Source organism: Apteryx mantelli, chromosome 4 (genome assembly GCF_036417845.1).
Source record: "Apteryx mantelli isolate bAptMan1 chromosome 4, bAptMan1.hap1, whole genome shotgun sequence".
NCBI lineage: Eukaryota > Metazoa > Chordata > Aves > Apterygiformes > Apterygidae > Apteryx > Apteryx mantelli.
In genome coordinates this window covers 52,964,810-52,984,021 of record NC_089981.1, presented here as the reverse complement: position 1 = coordinate 52,984,021, position 19,212 = coordinate 52,964,810, and the positions used below count along the sequence as shown (strand labels likewise).

The 19,212-nt window shown below is 35.0% G+C and overlaps 1 protein-coding gene across 13 annotated transcripts in view; it reads left to right on the top strand.

The window, feature by feature from the left end:
- The window catches only part of GPHN (gephyrin), a 339,571-nt gene that overhangs the window by 173,774 nt on the left and 146,585 nt on the right, over positions 1–19,212 (top strand). For 8 of the 13 annotated variants that reach the window (XM_067295580.1, XM_067295578.1, XM_067295574.1 and 5 more), the window contains exons 4-5: positions 2,913–3,005; positions 14,371–14,409. In XM_067295580.1, the coding sequence (XP_067151681.1) occupies positions 2,913–3,005; positions 14,371–14,409 (132 nt within the window). The remainder of the gene's footprint in view (positions 1–2,912; positions 3,006–14,370; positions 14,410–19,212) is intronic. The other 5 variants (XM_067295581.1, XM_067295579.1, XM_067295576.1 and 2 more) reach the window with 1 other exon arrangement.

Below are 19,212 nucleotides of genomic sequence, written 5' to 3'. Positions count from 1 at the left end.
TGTATAGCATCAGTAAAGGAATGCTGCCAAATACCAAGCCCCTGGCCTGGAGGAATTCTTATCTGAAGATACAGCAAATCCAATTCTGTGCTAAGCCAATGGAGAATATAGCTGGACTGGTAGCAGCAGCAAAGTGAATATGAGTAGCCTTTTGTCCTTAATTGCTTGGGGTGGTGATTCCTTTTTTTAGATACTTAAAATGTAAAAAAGAATATTGCAGGCTACAGTTTTTAACTGGGAATGATATTTCAAAGTGATTTTTAAGAGTTTTCTAAATACAATCACTTATTTTTCTCACCCCAAATAGTAGGACTCTGGATACTAAATGATGTCTGGCTTAACAGGTTAAATTAACAAAAAAAATCAGAAGTAATAACAAAATACTCCAACTTTTTAGGAATGGAATGAAAATGTCTGGTTTATTGTGTTCAGAGTTCAAATGGCTAATACGCAGGATTCTGTGAAAACAGATAGATGGAGTGTTCTGAACCTGCGTTAGTATGTTCAGGCAAGCTTTTGCTTCATTTTTTTGAAAAGAGGAAGTAAATAAGCTGAGTATCAATCTCAGATATTTTTCCATGGTTTTAAAAGATTTAACTGGTACAATTTACATTTCTAAAATACAATGAAACACAAACTTACTGCTTCATAATCAAAGCTCTTATTAGTGGAAACTGGTATTTCTTTAGTATAAGAAGAACTTGAAAGAGAATTATATCCCTACCTAAGTACACTGATGTATTAGCAGTAATATCCATTTAATTTTTGTTTAGTTAATGTGAAAAGTTAAGGTATATACTGTTGTTCTTTAGCTTTCTGCATGCTATCAAATGACATTTCTTTTTTTCCCTATTGATGCCTTAGAATTTAACTGGAGTATTACTGAACTGTAGCAAAACTGGAACATATGAAAGATTGATTTTCTCTATAAAACCAGGTGGAGTTTGGCATGATTTATTCTATCTAAAGAAAAATATCATGTACAAATACTTAATTAAAAAAAACAGACACAGAATCTCAACTTCCTGTATTATACTGACAATTTTTTTTGGTGGTAATTTTTTTAATATATGCATCAAACTCTCACTTTGCCAAACACTATTTCTTCATTGAAACTTCTCTCAAGAATTCTCCGAAATTTGTGGCTGTTGAAAGTCAAGACAAATATTTTTCTAAATGATGTAACAGCTTTGAGATGTCAGCTGTTGAAAAAAAATGCTGCATATCTATATTATTAAAATAAATAATTTCAGGATTTAAAATGCTTTTCACTGCTGCAATGTAGATTTCTTCATGCAAGCTAAAATAAAACTCAGACTTAGTAGCTGTTCACTTGTGTATGTGTCTGAGGCAGATATGCATGTTGTTTTCTTGGACTTATTTGAAATGTTCATATAACCAGAAACTTATGGTAAGTTACAGTCCACCCCACCTAACTACAGTGAATCTGCTGAAAACAAGAATGCTAAAATGACAGGTGTAATTTTAATAAAGACAATAAAACTTAAAAGCAGAAGGAAAGGAATTAGTAAAGAAAGGAGAAATAAACACATAACTTTTGGCTGTGCAACTTCTTCAAATAATCCTTGAATACGTTTGCATGATGGGTCTTGCAGGCAGATGAAAATTCATTCTACCTGCAATTTGGAACAGGCTGTATATGAGATTTTTCTTAACTAGAAGTTACACTAGCAGTGCTAAGCCTGCAGAACATACACCTGAGGATTAACATAAATTGATAGTACTTTTTAAAATGTTATGGACGGTTTTATGGCTATCATCAATATTTTAAGTTTTTTAAACTCAGTAAATATATCACTCAGATCTAATTTTACGAATCAAATAATGAACTTCTCACCAACAGCCACAAAAACAGGTCTTTCCTTCCCCAATATAACACTCCAGAAACATAAATGTGCTTTCACCTTCTTCTAAAGAAAGTTTTATTTGCTAGAGTAAGGATAGCTGTCAAAATAAATAATCGCTCTGACTGATTTCTGGAGATCGTTATTCTCCTGGGTAATAATACATGGATATATTTCATGTAGCATGTCACCTAATTTTGAGCTCCAAACAGACACCCTGCTGTTGTGCTTGCCCAGAGTAGATATAGGGGACAAATGCTATAATCATATTGAAACTAAATATATATGCTTATGTCAAATTTGTATCACAGTCTGAAAAACTAGTTTAAAATATCATTTAAAAAAGAATGCAAATTACTTTTTGTTCACATGAAATATTTCTCTACTATCATGAGTTCTGCAGTATTGTAAATCACTGAATTTTGCGCAGCAGATCTGTTCAGCTTTCTTAGTCCAGCCTTGGAACCAGTGTACTAAGTAGTATTGTGATGTGGTAGGGAATGTAGAAAAGATGATTATAAGATAAGGGACAGTTTTGTGTTGCTGTATCAGGTGTATTCTGGCATCTTTTAATAGAGAAGTTTATAGAATGGTTGCTCTTACCTTTTTCAGGCTGTTAAAAAGTAAAGCACGGAAACCAAAGTTACTGTAATAGGAATCAACCATGTAAACCAAATTGAATTGAATGCACATACTCCATTAGCATGTATTGACGCATTATATGTGTATTTCAGAATCAAAATAAACAGTGATGTAAGTAATAACCGAGAATTCTTATTTTTCTATTTCAGATCAAGAGATAGAGAATAGAATTTGTTTCTGTTTCCAAAATTATTATTCCTGATACTTGAATTATAATGTCATATGTTGGTTAGAGTGGTTTAGAGTCTTTGAAAAAAAATAGCATGAGAGATTTTACAATTCCTTTGATTTATTATGTGTCTCTTCAGTCATTTTTAAGACATTTTAAGCCTCTAGGTGTTTTCTGAGATCACTGTATGCCAGGTATTACTTGTCAGACCTGACAGCATTCCTGTTCTCTTTCAGGAGACGCTGATAGATTGGTGTGATGAAAAGGAACTTAATTTGATTTTAACAACTGGAGGAACAGGGTTTGCACCACGAGATGTCACTCCAGAGGTGAGATAGTCCTGGAATAAGAAAAATCCGCCTTTGGTGTAGAAATGTATGGGAAGGGGCAGTGTTGGGTTGGGTGTTTTGTTTTGGAGGGATAAGGGAGGGGTTAAATTTCCTCTATGACTTCGGTTTGCAGTATTTTTGGACAAGTCAGGTGATACATGGCTTAGGAGTAGTAAAAGCAATAGGGAATACAGAATTACTGTGAGCTTGGATTCTGAACCTAAAGGGCTTTCAGTCTAAAACTTGACATAGTGTAATGGATTTCCAGTCCCCTCACAGAACAAAATTCTAACAGTATTCTGGGGCAATTTACCATAGCACTGTAATACAGCAATGCTAAACAAAACACACATGTGGCTTTTGTTGTGTCCGGCACAAGGAAAAGGGGAGCGAAAGAGATCCCTTAATTCTCGCTTGCAAGCTACTGTATTGAGAGCTACTGCATTATAGGTTAGAGAGTGGGAGGTAGATAGTGGGAGGAAAATATTCACTGCAAAGCTGTTATTACTTCGTTTGACACCACATTGTCAAAAAAGCTAACTAGGCACAGAGATGGAAGTAACCTGCATCAATAAAGGTTGAACGGGAAATTCGGTTGCATTTCACTTATAAGGAGCAGTAAGGTAAGAAAAAAGAAAGCAAACTTATCTGAACAACCTCATGGCCATGAGTTATAATATGAAATGACTATGTTTGTTATTGAAGTGTTTTGGTATTTATAGTCCCAAATTAGATTAATTTGAACTTTTAAAATAACATACTTACTTTTGTCTGCTTATGTTCACTAGAGGGCAGAATTAAGATTGAGTGCCTTAAGTGTATATTTCCATAATTTAACATAACTAGATTTCTTCTAAGTGTTCTTACAAATTTTAAAATGCTTAGACTTTCAGTGTTGATTTCAGTTCATTATAACATGCGTATAATGTTTTTTTTTTACCTTCCGATATGTTCTGTCAACCATAACTGCAGTTTAACATGTTTTCATTAGGAATTTTAAAAATATTTTTTAGTTTGTCTTACAGCTTTTTAATAACTAAGCAAAAATGCAAAGAAAACGCTCGTGTACATTATTTCTGGTGATTTTAGATTGCCTACTAGCACCCTTAAGGAACTAAAACTTAAGGGTTAGCTTATCAGAAAACAGGGCAGTATAGAATAACCATAACGTACAAGCTAGTGAAACTGGATTTACAGGTGATTCACTTTGCTAAAGCAGCACAAAGTAACAAATGTGTTGGTTTATTGGTCTTTTCCTTGCAAACTACCTTAATGGCCTAGAAAGCTATATTCCAGCACTGCGCGAAAGGAAGACTGAACTTGTCCTTCAGTTTCCCTGAATAGCTTTCCGTGGAGCGGAGCCTAGCCAGTTGTGCCAGAGAACGCATTTCAGCCAGTGCCCCAAATTAGCTACAGCTTCTCAAGCAGCACTGGCATTTGGGCCAAGAAATTAACAAATGAGAACTTTGCACGTAAATACCTAATACTTTCCCTATATTGGTTCACCACTGTTACTCAAGCTGAATACAAGATAGGTTATGATGGTTGGTTATTTTTGATGTTACTGTGATGCATTTGAAAATTAGAGTTGTTGAAATGGTCCTAGACTATATAATAATAATACTTAGATATAGAAATCATTAGTAACTTATACTGAAGAAAAATATGTTGTTATTAAATATAATCAATGTGCAAGACTTTTTTTGGTTATAACAGAATTAAATGTTTCACCTGTCCAGTTTTTCCCATGCTTAAAAAGAATTTATAAATTTATGTATTAGTTTTTCAGAAAATCTATTCTGTGCTCAGTGACTGAACTTAAATCATGATGAAGAGGTTGAATCCCAGTTTTTATTACAAAGTGTCAGTGATCTTTAACTGTTAAGGTTATTCATTACGTTTGTAATAAAGTTTTTTAAAGCCTTAATTCAAAAAAATGTCTAAAGGGAAGAAAATCAGTCTGCCAGCATGTTTACAAATAAAATGTTTGAAGAAACATAAGCTTTGGCCCCATACTGTGTTTCATTTAGGTAAATGAGAAAGAAAATGCAGAACAGAAAAATTCATTGTGTCAGCATGAAATACTACGATAGCAAAGCTTCAGAAGAACTTGGATTGTTGTAGGAAGTGGTTTTAGTATCTTGTGTGGATGGTGTTTTTCCATCATGCTCTCCTGTCGTTACTGAACTGGTATGGAAATGATGTGATCATGACATTGTGCTATTGAGATGTCATCTTTAAGATATGATTTTAAAACCAGTAATAATTGAATATGGTACTGGAAGACGCTTGAGCAATTTTCCTGAAAGTAGGGATACCGGTCCCTCAAGTCAGATTTCGACTTGAATGATTCAATCCTGCTTCTCCTTGATCTTCCTCTACTTTCAATTAGAAAATACATTTTTCAACTTCCTGGCGCTATCCTGAGCTTTGATACATAATTGCTATTGTGCTGTGCAAACTAAAGTTGGTTCCTAAGATTATTTACAGCTCAAAGAATTGTTTAAAGTTCAGTTTTGTAATTATTGATTAAATTGAAATTAAGTGCTTAGTATAATGTAACAATTAAAAATAACTATATGAAACTTAAGAAATTTATAGTTAAGTTTCAAAAAAAAGTTACTCTGTTTCCCCACTCTCTTTGCGTTTTGACCACCATATCCAAATCATATCATATTATTACAGTTACTTCAATGGTGTATACTCACTTTTTTCCTTATGATGGAATAAGTGACTTGAGGGGTGTTCACACGATCACATCTAATTTTGCTTATCTAACTCAGTTCTCTAAATTTAGAGTCCAGACCTAGTAAGTGGACAGGAAGAAGCTTTAAAATTAGGTATTTTGATTCACATTTTGAAGGGGAGGGCTTAACTTTTTCAGTTGAATTAAGCAGTATGAATGTTGTTCGCCCTTGTCTTTGTGACTAGAAGTGATGGAATACATGTGGATAGATCCAAAAAAATTGAGCCAACTGATGGTTGAATTTGAAGGGAACTATACTGTAGATGTTATTAGTGAATGTTGCAATTGTTCATCTTTATTATGGCAGTTCATGGTAGTTCTCATTTGGAGTAAAGCCAAACGTAGGCCTAACGTTGTAAACATAATGACATTTTTTTCAGTATCTTTATTTTGCATATAATTTGGGGGGATAGTGTTTAGATCCATACTGGAAATCCTGATACAGTCTGGTTGTTGAAATATAAAGTGTTTATTGCTAGACAGAGATCAGGACCCAACTTAAATTATTTGTGGAGCTTCTATTTTGTGTTTCCAAGTGCGAACATTTTCCTCTTTCCCCCATTTCCATTTTCCCATACAATAGTTGTTTGGCAGGCAATTGCAGTTTTACAGAATGTTAATGATATTATACATTAATTTTTTGGAAAATATTTAAATAATGTGGTGACTTTTGAATAGATCATTAGGTATCCTTCTGATATAGAAATTTTTTTTTCTCTATCGCTGTCAGTCAATACAAGGAAAAAAGGAAAAAATCTTGTGTGGACAGACACTCTGCATAGTCTTCTATCTCCTGTCCTGTCTGTTTTTACATTCGTTCTTTTGAAAAATTGTACATCCAAAAAATTCATTGGCCTACCTCTTCTCAGAATCTTCTGACTCTTTCTTGTCCTTCATCTCTACTGTAACTCAAAAGTCTTGCTAGCCTCCATACAAAGCTAATCTTACGTACATAGAAAAATAACAATAGGGATCAACTTACTGTGCCTGAACTCATGCTATAAATCCTTGAGCTGTAAGTGTAGCTATGTATATTCACTATCAGTTCAGCCACACTGCAGATGATAGGCAGTCCTGAAATTTTAAGACAGGACTTTAGAAGTGTGGAAGAGCTCTCTTCCATCCTGCAAAACCAGACAGATGCTCTCTTACAGTCTGTATTTTCCATTGCTCTGGAAAAATTAAGAATGCTCTTTTTGGTTCTTGCTAATTATGTTCTTCAATATTTGTAGACCTTTTTAAAATGTATTAGGATGCATAGGTGTTTTAATTTAATTTGACAATATATGTGTACATATTTATTCTTTCATTAAAAATTAAGCTGTCTAGTCCATGAAAAAAATAGTTGTTCTCTGAACTCCCTCCAATTTGTCAGCATTTCTATGAAAAAGAAAATGCTCAAAATTAACAAAATATTCTAAAAGTAGCCACACAAAAGCCATGTCTAGAGAGAAGAAAGTGTCTATTCTGCTGTGATACAAAGTTTTTGTATAGTCAACTTGAATTGCACCAGCATTTTCCTAATCATTATCAATTGCATATTTTCTACAACCTGGTTCTTCCTTGTTCCCTGAGGTATCTTTCAATATTACTGTTTCCCAAGTTTCTCCTTCGAATTTAGTGTGCATATTTCTTCAAATATTTTAGGTATTGGTTTCTGAACTCCAAAATTCTAAATTCCATTTGATTTTACTGATTGTTGTAATGTCCGCATCCTTCTATCCTAAGTAGTGCTTACGAGGCCTCATGGTATGTAAATGTCATGTGTTTGCTTCCCCTTCAACTTCGTTAATGAAATAAGATGCTTGTGCAAGCATACACCACAGGTGTGTCACGTTATAACCGTACTCTGACACCAACGCAGGTGTTCTCCTCAGATGAACCCAAACCTACTGAGACATTTCAAATAACAACTTCCATTTGATAGGCCATAACTTAAGCTGGGAAGAACATGCAGTTCTTTTCATCCTCCCTGATTCAAATAAAACCTTTCCAGACCAGCAGGATTTCTAGTAGTGTTCCTTCTGGATATGGGAGTACTTCCGCTCTTTTTCAAGATATACACCTCTTCTTAATGCCATATCTTAGCACTGTCACTGGGTCACAACAAACTCATTTTGTTCCTGCAAACTATTTGTCACTTTAAGATGGCTACATAGCAAGAAGGAATGAAGTCTTCATCTCATATGGGACATCAGACCTTTTATGTTAGGAATACTGTGAAATCACAAAACCTCTAGTTGCCCAAGTTGTTGTTTCAGTTTTTCACCCTCAATATTCAAGGCTTGCTCTAATTTATTAACCCTTTTCAGGATATTTTCTGTAGTCCATTTTAAGACTTCAGTTTCCCACATCTCTTAATGGAGAATTCACTTCCTTTTCGGTTTGATTTCTTTGTACAGTTAGTGCATAATGAAGTATGCTCTGCATGTATTATGTCTGATTCTATAACTTCTCACTGGACCCTTCAAAAACTATTGTTTTCCGAATTTCTTGGGAAGTTATTTTCCAAGCCAGCTTGCTCCTAAAGGGTCTAAGTTATGAAACCTACCAGGTGCCTGTAGGCAGTAAATATGCTTAAACAGAGTAGATTACTCTGTGACAGATTCTTTCTAAATTCTGTGTTACTCTGTTAGACATTTATCAGCAACTCTGTAAGGTATCATTCCCTTTTTCTTAGTTCTCCTGACAGTTTTTAGTACATGTAATTAGTTCTCTATCCAGTCTGCCTTATTTTTTCAAAAAAATGGATTAAGAGTTTGAAATAGAGTACTCAATATTATAAAAATATATATATTTGGGTGCTGTATTCATTTAGTCAATAATTCTGTAATGAGATTTTAAATCTCAGATTTGGAAGATATTTTTACAGCAGAACTGGTATATTTAAGTGCAGAATGCTTTTTCACTAAATAACTGTTACCAGCTTCTTTAAAAAGTAGCAGTATACTGATTATTTGCAGTGCACAGTATATTGTCACGTTATAGAAATACCTTTGGCTTGGGAAATTTCAGTCTGATTTAGCTGAGTTATGAAGTGCTACAAAGCACACTTTTTCTTCTCTTGTTTGAGTTTCTCAGGAAAAATTGGTAGCCTGCCAGAAACACTGAACAGTACGGTTGTTCTGTCATCACCTACAGTCACTGCCTGGAAATACCTGGGAGCTGCCAGGACAGCTATAGTGAGAAATGTGAGAGGGAAAGAAGCCAGACCCCATTTCAGCTCCATTTGCTAGAATATCAGAAGTTACATATTAAAATAAAAGAAGGGGGAGAAAAACAGAGGAAGAAGGAAATATATGCAGAAGGAACATTCATAAAGAACTCTGATTTTGACAAATAGTCTTTCTGATTGAAAGAGGGCTTTGTAAATTCTTGATATTCGGTACACAAACAGCAGTTCTGAACTGGTGTCCTTGTCTGCGTATCTGACTGAGCTGCTGGATTGAAAACGTGAGAGTATGCCTCTCAATTTGTTGCTCTCTAGACTTCCAGACATAAAAGATAAGAAGATGGTGAATAATAAGAAGGAAATAGGAATACAGAGTGTACTTCTTCTCTGTATATGGGACTGATGTGTCTAAGATCAGAAAGATGCATATTTTTCTGACATTCACTTTTTTGAAAATTTCAGTTATCACAGTGGATCTGGAGAAAAATCCAAAAATACTTGACGGCTAGAAAAGATGCTTTCTTTGAGAGTTAAGCAACTCAGTCTATTTTGTTTATCATAAAGACTATTGGCAATGAACTCTAGTTTGGAGTACATTACAGTATTTTCATGGCAAAATAATGATATCGGGTACCAAAGGCTCTCAGTCTGCTGAAGAGAGGTATAACAGCAGTGGGTGATAGGAAGCTGAAGCCAGAAAAGTCTAGTAAGAAAACAGGCATAATGGAAGATTTTTATTTGTTTGGTTTGGAATTTTTTTAACGATGAGGGATTAACCATTGGAACAAATCCCTAAAAAAAAAAAGGAGCTGTATTTTCTGTGCTTTAATCCTCTCAAATCAAAACTGGTTATATTCACAAGTTATCTTGGACTCCTTACAGAAGCTATGGATGTTGTTTAGTGAGTTATCCTGGGCAAAAGGCCAACTAGATTCTAGCCTTATGTTGTGTATCTGTTGAATGGGGTCTGAAAGATAATTTAAATCCAATGGATCCTGAAATTACTGGGTAAGCAATTGTTACTTGAGTCCAAAAGGATTATATGAATTGCTTCTCTGTCCCTTTTTTGAAAATGCAAAAGTCTGATAATATTGGTAGAGGGTCCTGAGACAACTATCTTTTAAATTCTTTTATTAATTTATTAACTTGGTGTGGAAAGTAGGCTGATCATCATATCCTAAAGAAAATGCTAATAGAATTCCCATCAAGTAGTCTGATTGGGTTTTGCCCATTGGAGGATCAACTTTTATTTAATGTGTTTCAGCTTTTCTTAATACTCTTAAACAGTAAACTTAAAATTCCATTTTCTGTCTTTCCAGTATGTATGAAATATTTGCACACGCTGTTGAAAAAAGAAAACAGTGGTAAAACAGTAGTAGTAAGAAATTTGAATGAGAAATGAAGCTAGTATAACAAGCCAGGAAATCTCACTCTTTTATCTTAAATTTTGTGATTAAGTTTTTCATTCCAAGATAATTTCAAAATGGAAGTGGGAAGAAGACGCTGCATATCCTGTGGGTGAACAAATGGTTCATTTCCTGGCGATCCCAAATGCCTCGAAAAATACACCGAAAAGAACAATACTTGTCATAGAAGTAAAAAGAAGGTTCTCCTCCTATCAGCATTACTGATGTCTTCACTTTAGTGACCACAGCTCATATAGACATGTCTCTGTCAGTTTTAGTTAGCTGTCTTGGATCTTCTCAGCAGTGTAGCTGCAACACTAGATAGCTCTTGCGATCCTTTTTTCTGTTTCTTTAAATTCAGTTATTCTAGATAACTCTGATAATTGGTTATTCAGGTGTTAATGACTTTTTTATGTTATAGTAGTATATAAAAAAGTGAATGTTAACATCAAAGACCTGTTTGAAAATCATCTCCACGTCTTGAAGCTCAGTGCAGTCTAACCATATGAAGTTAATGTTTGGCTATTGCGGTGGTTTTCCCAGATTTATACCCTTACAGCCAATACTGCTAACACTGTCTTAAAGATATGTCTGTAAAAAGAATGAAATTGTGGTGGAGGACTAGCCTTTGGGTTGATTGCCATTAAAATCTTATCACAATATGATTTGACAAATATTTTAGAGATTATAATGATCACCATTAATACTAGAACACAGCACTGAAAGTTCTGTAACCCTTCTATACAAAAATAAATTCCCCTGTGTCTCCCATGTATATGGTTGGAGAGTTTCCAATTTATTGTCCATCATCCATCAAAAAGCCACTAAATATTATTATCTTTCACTCCTTACAGGTCTGTGTGAGATCTGAAGTAGAGATTTAGCACTGAAAAACTGTACATCTGCTCAGCAGCATCCTGAAGTGATCAGTATTCTGTCATGAGGGTGAACTTACTTTTCTCATAGAGCCATATATTGTCCATTTTCAGATCTTTTCAATAATCTTAGGAAAATTAGTTGACAATAAACTGGGTCCTGTTGAGTTGGGTCCTGTTTTTCTGTGTAGTAGGAACTGGCACTTTCAAAGACCTTACCTATTCTTATTTAACTTTTACAGATATGTATATATTAAAGCAAAATACATGTTCTCCCATTACAAAACTTAATGATTACTACTGTTAATCTGCAAAATAGTCTTCCAAAAATGTCCGGAATGTCTGTGTTTTATACTTGGATGAGAAGAAGCCATAAAAACTGTGCTGTCTGTATGCTGACTTGGTTATAGATTAGATGTCATTTTCTTTCTTTTTTGGTGTCTTGATTGTGACTAATGATATCTATTACTCTGTGTATTCAAATGTATTCTTATCTATAATTTGTTCACTTTTTAGTTGTTACTTTTTTTTCCTGTCAAGAAAGATGTGCCATGAACCTTAATTTTAATATCCAAAATTTAAAGACATTTTGATGATATTCTTAGCATATATTGTAACTGGGGGAGAAAAATATGCCTGCCATAGGACTTCTGTATAACTGGAATTTTCAACTTGGGACTTCTGGAATTTCTTCCTTTTAAGCATTTCTAATTATAGTTCCCATTAGAGCATCTTGTCACGACAGATAATAGGGAACTGAACAAAATGAAACATCAGGTTAAGGCAAAATAATCTTGAAAACATTGTCAGGCCTGTAATTATGCAATCCTCACCCTTAATGTTGTATTTATTTCTGGTCATGCTCTATCACAAAGAGTTTAATAGAAGCTTAATGTAGAGAAAATTAAAGAAAAGCATAGACACATTAGGAAGGCTTCTATGTGAAGGCAGCTTAAAGAAATGACAACTGAAAAAAAAGAAATTACAAATCCTAATGTGGATTTAAGATACATCAAAAATGGAAGTTAGTCAATATTTTTGACATAGCATCAGAATAGCAAAATGTCTCCTTATTAGAATAGTTTATTATTAAATCTAATGCGTATTGAAAAGTAGAGAATTTCTCATTTGCTCCTGTGCCTCTCATTTGCCTGCTGTATAAGAGCGCTTGCAGCCACTGAGCGGAGAGAAAATAGGAGAGTCTTGGAAAGCAGCTGGCTTCTGCTTTTATTCTTAGGATTATAACTGTTCATTGCCTGCTTCTGCTTAATTGCAACTACATGGAACAATGAAGCTTCTTTAGCAAAATGTTAATTCCTTATGTGTACTGGGAGAGAAAAAAAACCCACAATGACTGTGTTGTCACACTCAGACATGAAAGTCTTGTTGATTATGGACAAGAAAATAATTACTTTTTAACCTTAATTTAGACAATTCATAGTTATTTTGACTTCTTGTCACTTCATGCATATATTCCTTTTCCCAATTGTTTTGTAATGAGAATACCCAAATTAATAAAGTGAGGTGCATAATCTACTGTTTATTATTTATTATAGATATTTAAACTTTATCTACTTTTAAAAAGTCCAGTTTTTCTTCCATAAATGAAAATTGTTTCATGGATCACTGACATCAGTTTGTCTTAGTTCATTTTCATTGAGCATCAAAAGATCTCCCTTTGGAGAGAAGTTGCTAGCAATTTTGTTCTTGATGTGGTACAGCTAACTCTGGTTGTTTTGTGGCTGCTGGCCATGAAATTGCATGATTTGTAAAACTGCCACTACATGTTTTAAGTACCTATTACTTTATGGTATTAATATGTATTGTGGTTCAGTCATTTAGTGTATGCTATTACTGGCTAGTTTATGCTATTACTAGTCAGGCAATACAAATCTCTTGGTCTCCTCTGCCTAAATTTCCTCTCATTCTGTTCTAAGCCCAAGTAGCAGTGTTTGATATGGAAGAAATTACTCTTCTATGATCACAGTTTCTAAATTTGAAGTTATATTAGCCTCTATTATTCCTGCACCATGCTCAGCTAGCAAGAAGAATGGCTGATACCCAGAAAATCTGCATAAATAATGATCCATCAGCTTAGCTTATTACTGCCATACAGTTCCGTTAAAGCTTTATTACATATGGATACACAGCAAATTTGTATGGATACTGTTTCTATGACCATCCCAAATGCTAATTCAGCAGGGCACAGTAGAACTAGTGATTCTTTCTGTGTCTAAGGTTCTCTACAGTTTGCAGGAGAGGGAAGAGTTGGACTCTTGTTGCATATTACTACATTATCAAAGTGAGATGTAGGTTTTCAGTGTTACTGTAAGAAATTAATGTGCAGGCAGATAAGTACACACAGAATGTGGACTTCTAAGAGAATAGAAATAGTGAAGCTTGGTTCCTGGTTGTTTGACTTTTAGTGACTAGGAAGATACTGAATAAAAATACTCACAACTGAAATGACAAATGAGTGAAATTACTGAATCTTATTACTGTTGGGATTTTCTCCGTTCTTACATTCTAGAGCTGATTATGTGTGTCTGAAATAGAGTAACAGCTAAGATTTCTGAAACATGGTTTAATATGCTTAAAAGAACAACCATGTTAAATAACAGAGAGTACTTAAAGAGAACAGTAGAGTCAAGATAAAATAATGGTGTTGATAAGTTTCATACTTTTGCAACTCTTGCTATAGAAGAGGGTTACCCACAAGACTCACAAGACTAATTCTTTTAGAGTGTGGTTTATCTAGGCCAACTTGAAACACCAGCCTACACTAGTGATGAGTAACAGTTAATTAACTTCTTCAGTTTATCTCACAAATGGCCTGTATTGGCTTAAGGGTACTGCTGTTCACCTTCACAAGCTATTTTGCAGTGGATATGGGAATGAGCTCACAAGACCATCCCTTTTCCCCTCTTATACACCTTGCACTAGAGGTAAGTGTGGTTTTTGGGAATAAGGGTGGGATGTCATGAGATAAAAGTGATGTGGGCTTAAAATTTTTCGCAAACATCAATAAAAGCATGTAGCTGGGGATGGGCAAAGATTCAGCTGAATTCTTATTTTTTGCCCAAAGAGGTTACCCAGTCCTAAATTGACATGCTTTCTTTGAACTGGGAGTCAGAAATCCCTTTTCTCTTCTGTTTTTCTGCTGCAGAAATTCCCAACATTCCCATTATGTGGGCTCCAGAGAGGGGTAAGCAACATCTTCAATCCCACCCAATCATTTCCAAACTAATTCTTTGCTAGTATTTTTTTGCTTTTTTTAATCATCATCAGAAACAGTTTCCAAACACATTTTTCCCATTTGTTTGATTTTCTTGTGGATTCTCATATTTTTGTTTTATAGGAAGGTCCCATGGCCTCCCCAAGTGCTTAGGGTCAGACTCATCTGCTGTTTCCATTTGTGTGCTATTCTCTTGTGGATTTTCATGGTTCACTCTATTGATCTTAATGATATTACCAGAGGGTGAGCATCTAGATTCTTGGGACTGTTTCATTCATGGTATCCTCAGTTATTGAAAAAGCACTGTCACGCTGCTGGCCTGTCAGTCTGTTAACAGGCTTATGTTTTCTCCTTGCTGGCAGTTGCATCTGGTTATTCATGGGCATTGGTCTTCCTCTGCCTTACCTGTCTGAGGACTGCCTGGCATTCATTGCTCTCTCTCTGCTCTCTCAGCGTGCTGCTTGTTTGGCACCATCCTCCTGAAGTCTTGGCTCTTTGCCTGATTGTCTGGCATTACCTCTTGACCAGCTAATTGCTTGATATTGACTACCTACTGCCCTGTCCATCTGCTCAATGGCATGTATTGCCTCCTTTTTGCCCTCTGTATCTGATTACACCTGGGCACTGGCCTTCCACTGCCCTCTCTCCCACTTTGACTGCCTGACATCACCTGCCGCTAAGTGCATCTGCTGACTTTGTGGAACTGTTCTTCTGCTGCTTGGCACACCTGCTGTTTGGTACTGCTTTATCGACTTGCTGAATGTCTGGCATTTCCCTCCTGCCTTTTCACCTGCCTCTTGGTTATACTGTCCCCTTGCTGCTCTTTGAGTCTGCTTACTCACTGATACTTGCCCTTTTGCTGTCCTGTCCACTTGCTGTTATGCCTGGCATTTCTATCATATTGTCCTGCCCACCTGCCTAGATTTTATTTCTAAATATGCTCCAGTTTGAAAAATTAAGAAGAAATGTAAGGAATGGGGAAAAGCTATTATCTGGCTCCTTCATGGTCTGATTCAATTCAACAGGAAGGAAAAAAACTCAATACCTGCATCCAGCTTTTCACAGAACTGCTCGATCCCTTTTTCCTCCTTACAAAAATGGGTCCTGAATCTTAGTCTTTGCTTCCCATCACCTCACTTGATAGGTGTATTACTGTTCAGTAATATTGTATTCAGTATGAAATACAGTAGTAATTCAGTACTAAAACACATCACTAATATTACCTACAGTAATTCTCATAGAATCCATGGAAGGTAGGTAATTACAGGAAAAAAACAGTATGTTACTGAGGCTCAGAAAGATTAAGGGCTGAATGTAGAGCTATGCCCAGTAAACACAGTGGATGAAATGAGCTAAATAAGGAATTATACAAATCTCTTTTTAAAAAGGTTACAGCTAACCCAGAAAGGACATTGAGTCAGTATAAGATTACCAGACTGCAGCATGTCCTAGTTGTTGTTTCCCAATCTATTGAGCCCTCTGTACTGGGAGAATGTTCAACTGCCAGTTTTACAGCAGATTTATGATCCTTTTTCACAAATTAAAAACGAGGGTTTGACTATATGTGTAAGGTCCCTGGTAAGGGAATAAATCATTGTCAGAGCTTAGAATAGAAAGGACAACTTCTTGCTTCTTTTCTTTGAATTCAAATCACTTGGCCTTCCTTTTTCTAGCTCTTCCACAGTTTCAACTTATTCTGGGTGTTTATGCTTTCTAATTATGTTTTTGAATCCAGTACCAACCAAGAACCAGAGTGAATATTCTGTCATGATGAACCCATTAATTTCATAATAAAGTCTTCTTACAGTTAAAATAATTGTAATATTCTTTTAACTTCAGCTTGTAATATACTATTGTTGCTATCTTCAGGGACACCCTAAATATGCTAAATGATGTCTAACCAGTACCTTACAGGCAAGTCAGCATTCCTTAAGTCAGCAACCTCTTTCACCTGTGCAAGACTAGCTGTGAAATCTAAGAAATACTCTATGAGATAGCAGCTTGCTCCTGGCACCAACTTCCCACTGCATGGAATGGTTCCCAGTACAGCGGACAGTGTTCCAACTAAAAGCCAACAGGAACGTTCTCCCAGTTTTAACATGAACCTCTAGATATATCTAGATATCTTGTATCCTGCTCTGAGGAACAGATGAACACTAACATCTACCTTTACTCCCTTGAAATATCCTAGACTCTCCTGTCCTCTCTCTTCTCAGCCTTTCCAACTCTGCCTTGCTTCTCCAAATGTATTTTTTTCACAACCTTGCAAGCTCTTAAAGATAGTAGGCTGAGTCTCTCACTTCCCACCAACTTCACACTATTGAGGATTCTGGTAACTAGAACAGATCTGAATGGCAATTCTTTTCTCTGAGACTTAACTGTCCATTTTACTTTGCCTGTTTTGCTGCTTCCATAGACTATTGTATGATCCAATGAGGATGCTAGAAAAGGAGGAATATTTATTCTAGCATTGTAGGGCTGCTGGACACATCTAGAACTCATTTCTTATCCTAACAATCATAAGGCATTTTTCAGTGTAGCATTTTAATTGTTTTCTCTTAGAAAATGGCTTGTTTTCAAATAATGTTCAGGTGGTATAGACTTTAAGCCAAACAAAGACAGAAGAACATGAGAAACCTGCTGACTGAAAATAAATCTGCTATGCATTTTCTTAGTTGAAAATTATAGCTACTGGAGAATTGTTGCAATGCTATCCAGACAGCTTTAGTGTAAGATATCCTGGTAAATCAGTTTTGTATCTTCAGTGATCAAGTTATATGGTACAAATATTTTAATCAGCAGAAAAAGACTGTTTTAAGTTGAAAGAATATGTAATAGTTTTTAATTTATAAATGAGTCACAATTTGGTTGAAGAAGCAATGAAAAATTTGCACACAAAGCCCTGGGAAGAACATCAGATCTATCACATTTCTGAAACAAAGTAATTCAACATTATTTTGTCATTTTGGTTTTTGTTAAGGTATTTTTTAGTCTATCCTGTGCACTTTTCAACAGAAAGAGGTTTCACATTAACTTCTGGAACACTCATGAAGAGTTACAAGCCTTTCCAGCATGTGAAGTTTCCCTTTCTAGGATCACTAAATTTCCTACTATCAGCCTTATTGTATCTCAGTTTTATTTCCTCTTCCTGGACTCTTTTCCTTCCTTTTTATCTCTGATAGTAAGTTTAGTAGAAAACTTTTTCCATTTCTTGTATTAGTCATCTGCTGAACTCCCATATCTAAATCCCCAAAATTATTTGTCAGGAGAGTGTTTTTCACATATCCTCTTCTCACTTTAATGCAGAATTTAAATTTCATTAAAAATTTTCCAGTTCCTTCAGTCGCTTTCTTTAGTCTCCTCTGTTTTGTCTATTAAAAGTATCCTTTGTGATGATATTTGGTATAGTAGTGCCTAAGCAGCTAATTTCTTCTGTTGTTTCTGAAAAAATAAATTCCTGACTAATGCATGTCTTTTGCTCTCAGAAAAAAAGATGGATTTAAACATGATCATTTTGTTATCCCTTGATTTCCGGAAGGTGTTCCACTGTCCTGATCCCCATAATCACTGCTTTCAATTTCAAACGAAGTTTTCCATTATTTTAAGAATAATATGTCCTACAGAATAATTCATATCCTTGTAATTCAAATTTTATTATATCTCTATATGTTGTTTCTGGATCATATTTGTTTAACTTTAGGCATGGATGCCTCAGATGATATATGTAAAGAACATATATGCCTTTTAGTTCACATGTTATCATCAGTGATGAAACCCTTTGCAGTCACATCTCATGTAACAATTCTGTTGAAGGTATATTGAGGCACAGTGAATTCCAGTGACATTCTACTGTTACCTGTTTACTTAGTGGTAAATACCTTTTTTGGGAAAAATGAGAAGATGCGTACACAAGGCAGATCTAAGAAGCAATGCTATGCTGTTTTTATGTGATTACTCTTTAGTATCACAATTTGTAACCTATGATTTTTTCTTTTATTCTGTTGAACATATTTGGGAAAATTTAAACATGATGTCCTCTGGGTTCCGTTTTCTTCAAATGTCCTTTATTTGAGTACAGGTCAGAAAAAGATATTTACATTTTTCTAATGTGTAAATGTGAACACTATGGTTATAATGCAGTCTCTATTTGATTCCCTGTTGAGACAGTATCTGTGGCTTCAAGATAGTGAATTTCCTTAGTTAGTTAAACTGATATATTCACAGAAGTTAGAGAAAAGAACTACTCCTCCATCCTTCAATGACTGTTGCAGAATTATTCCCCACAGTACATTTTTCTGTTGTTTTGTCCAGCCAGGTTTCAGAATTTCAATTTACTTGAGTTTCTTTCACTTCACTTGGGAGATTGATAAAGCCGAATAGATTTCATGGTTGGGAAATTTTATCTGAGACTACATCTGAATTTTTGCTGAATTTAGTCTTTTACTGCTTTCATATTACATTATAGCAACACTAAATAATCCTTTCCACTCTTACTGTTTGCTTTCATGAAATATTTTTAGACTTTAATTAGCCTTTTTCTTTTAATCTTTTTCCATATGAACTGAAAATTATAAAATAAACTTTCGTTGGGACTGTGTTGCAATCTTGTATATCACTGAATTGACAGGTTTTGCTGATTTTGAAGTTACTTGAGTGATACCTACACATTACACCATTTTTTTAGGTTAAGTCTTTGGGCTACTGCTTCCTTTTCAACAGTGAAAAACTGAATGGCTTAATGCCATTTAATATGTGCAATATCCTTCCTTTGGG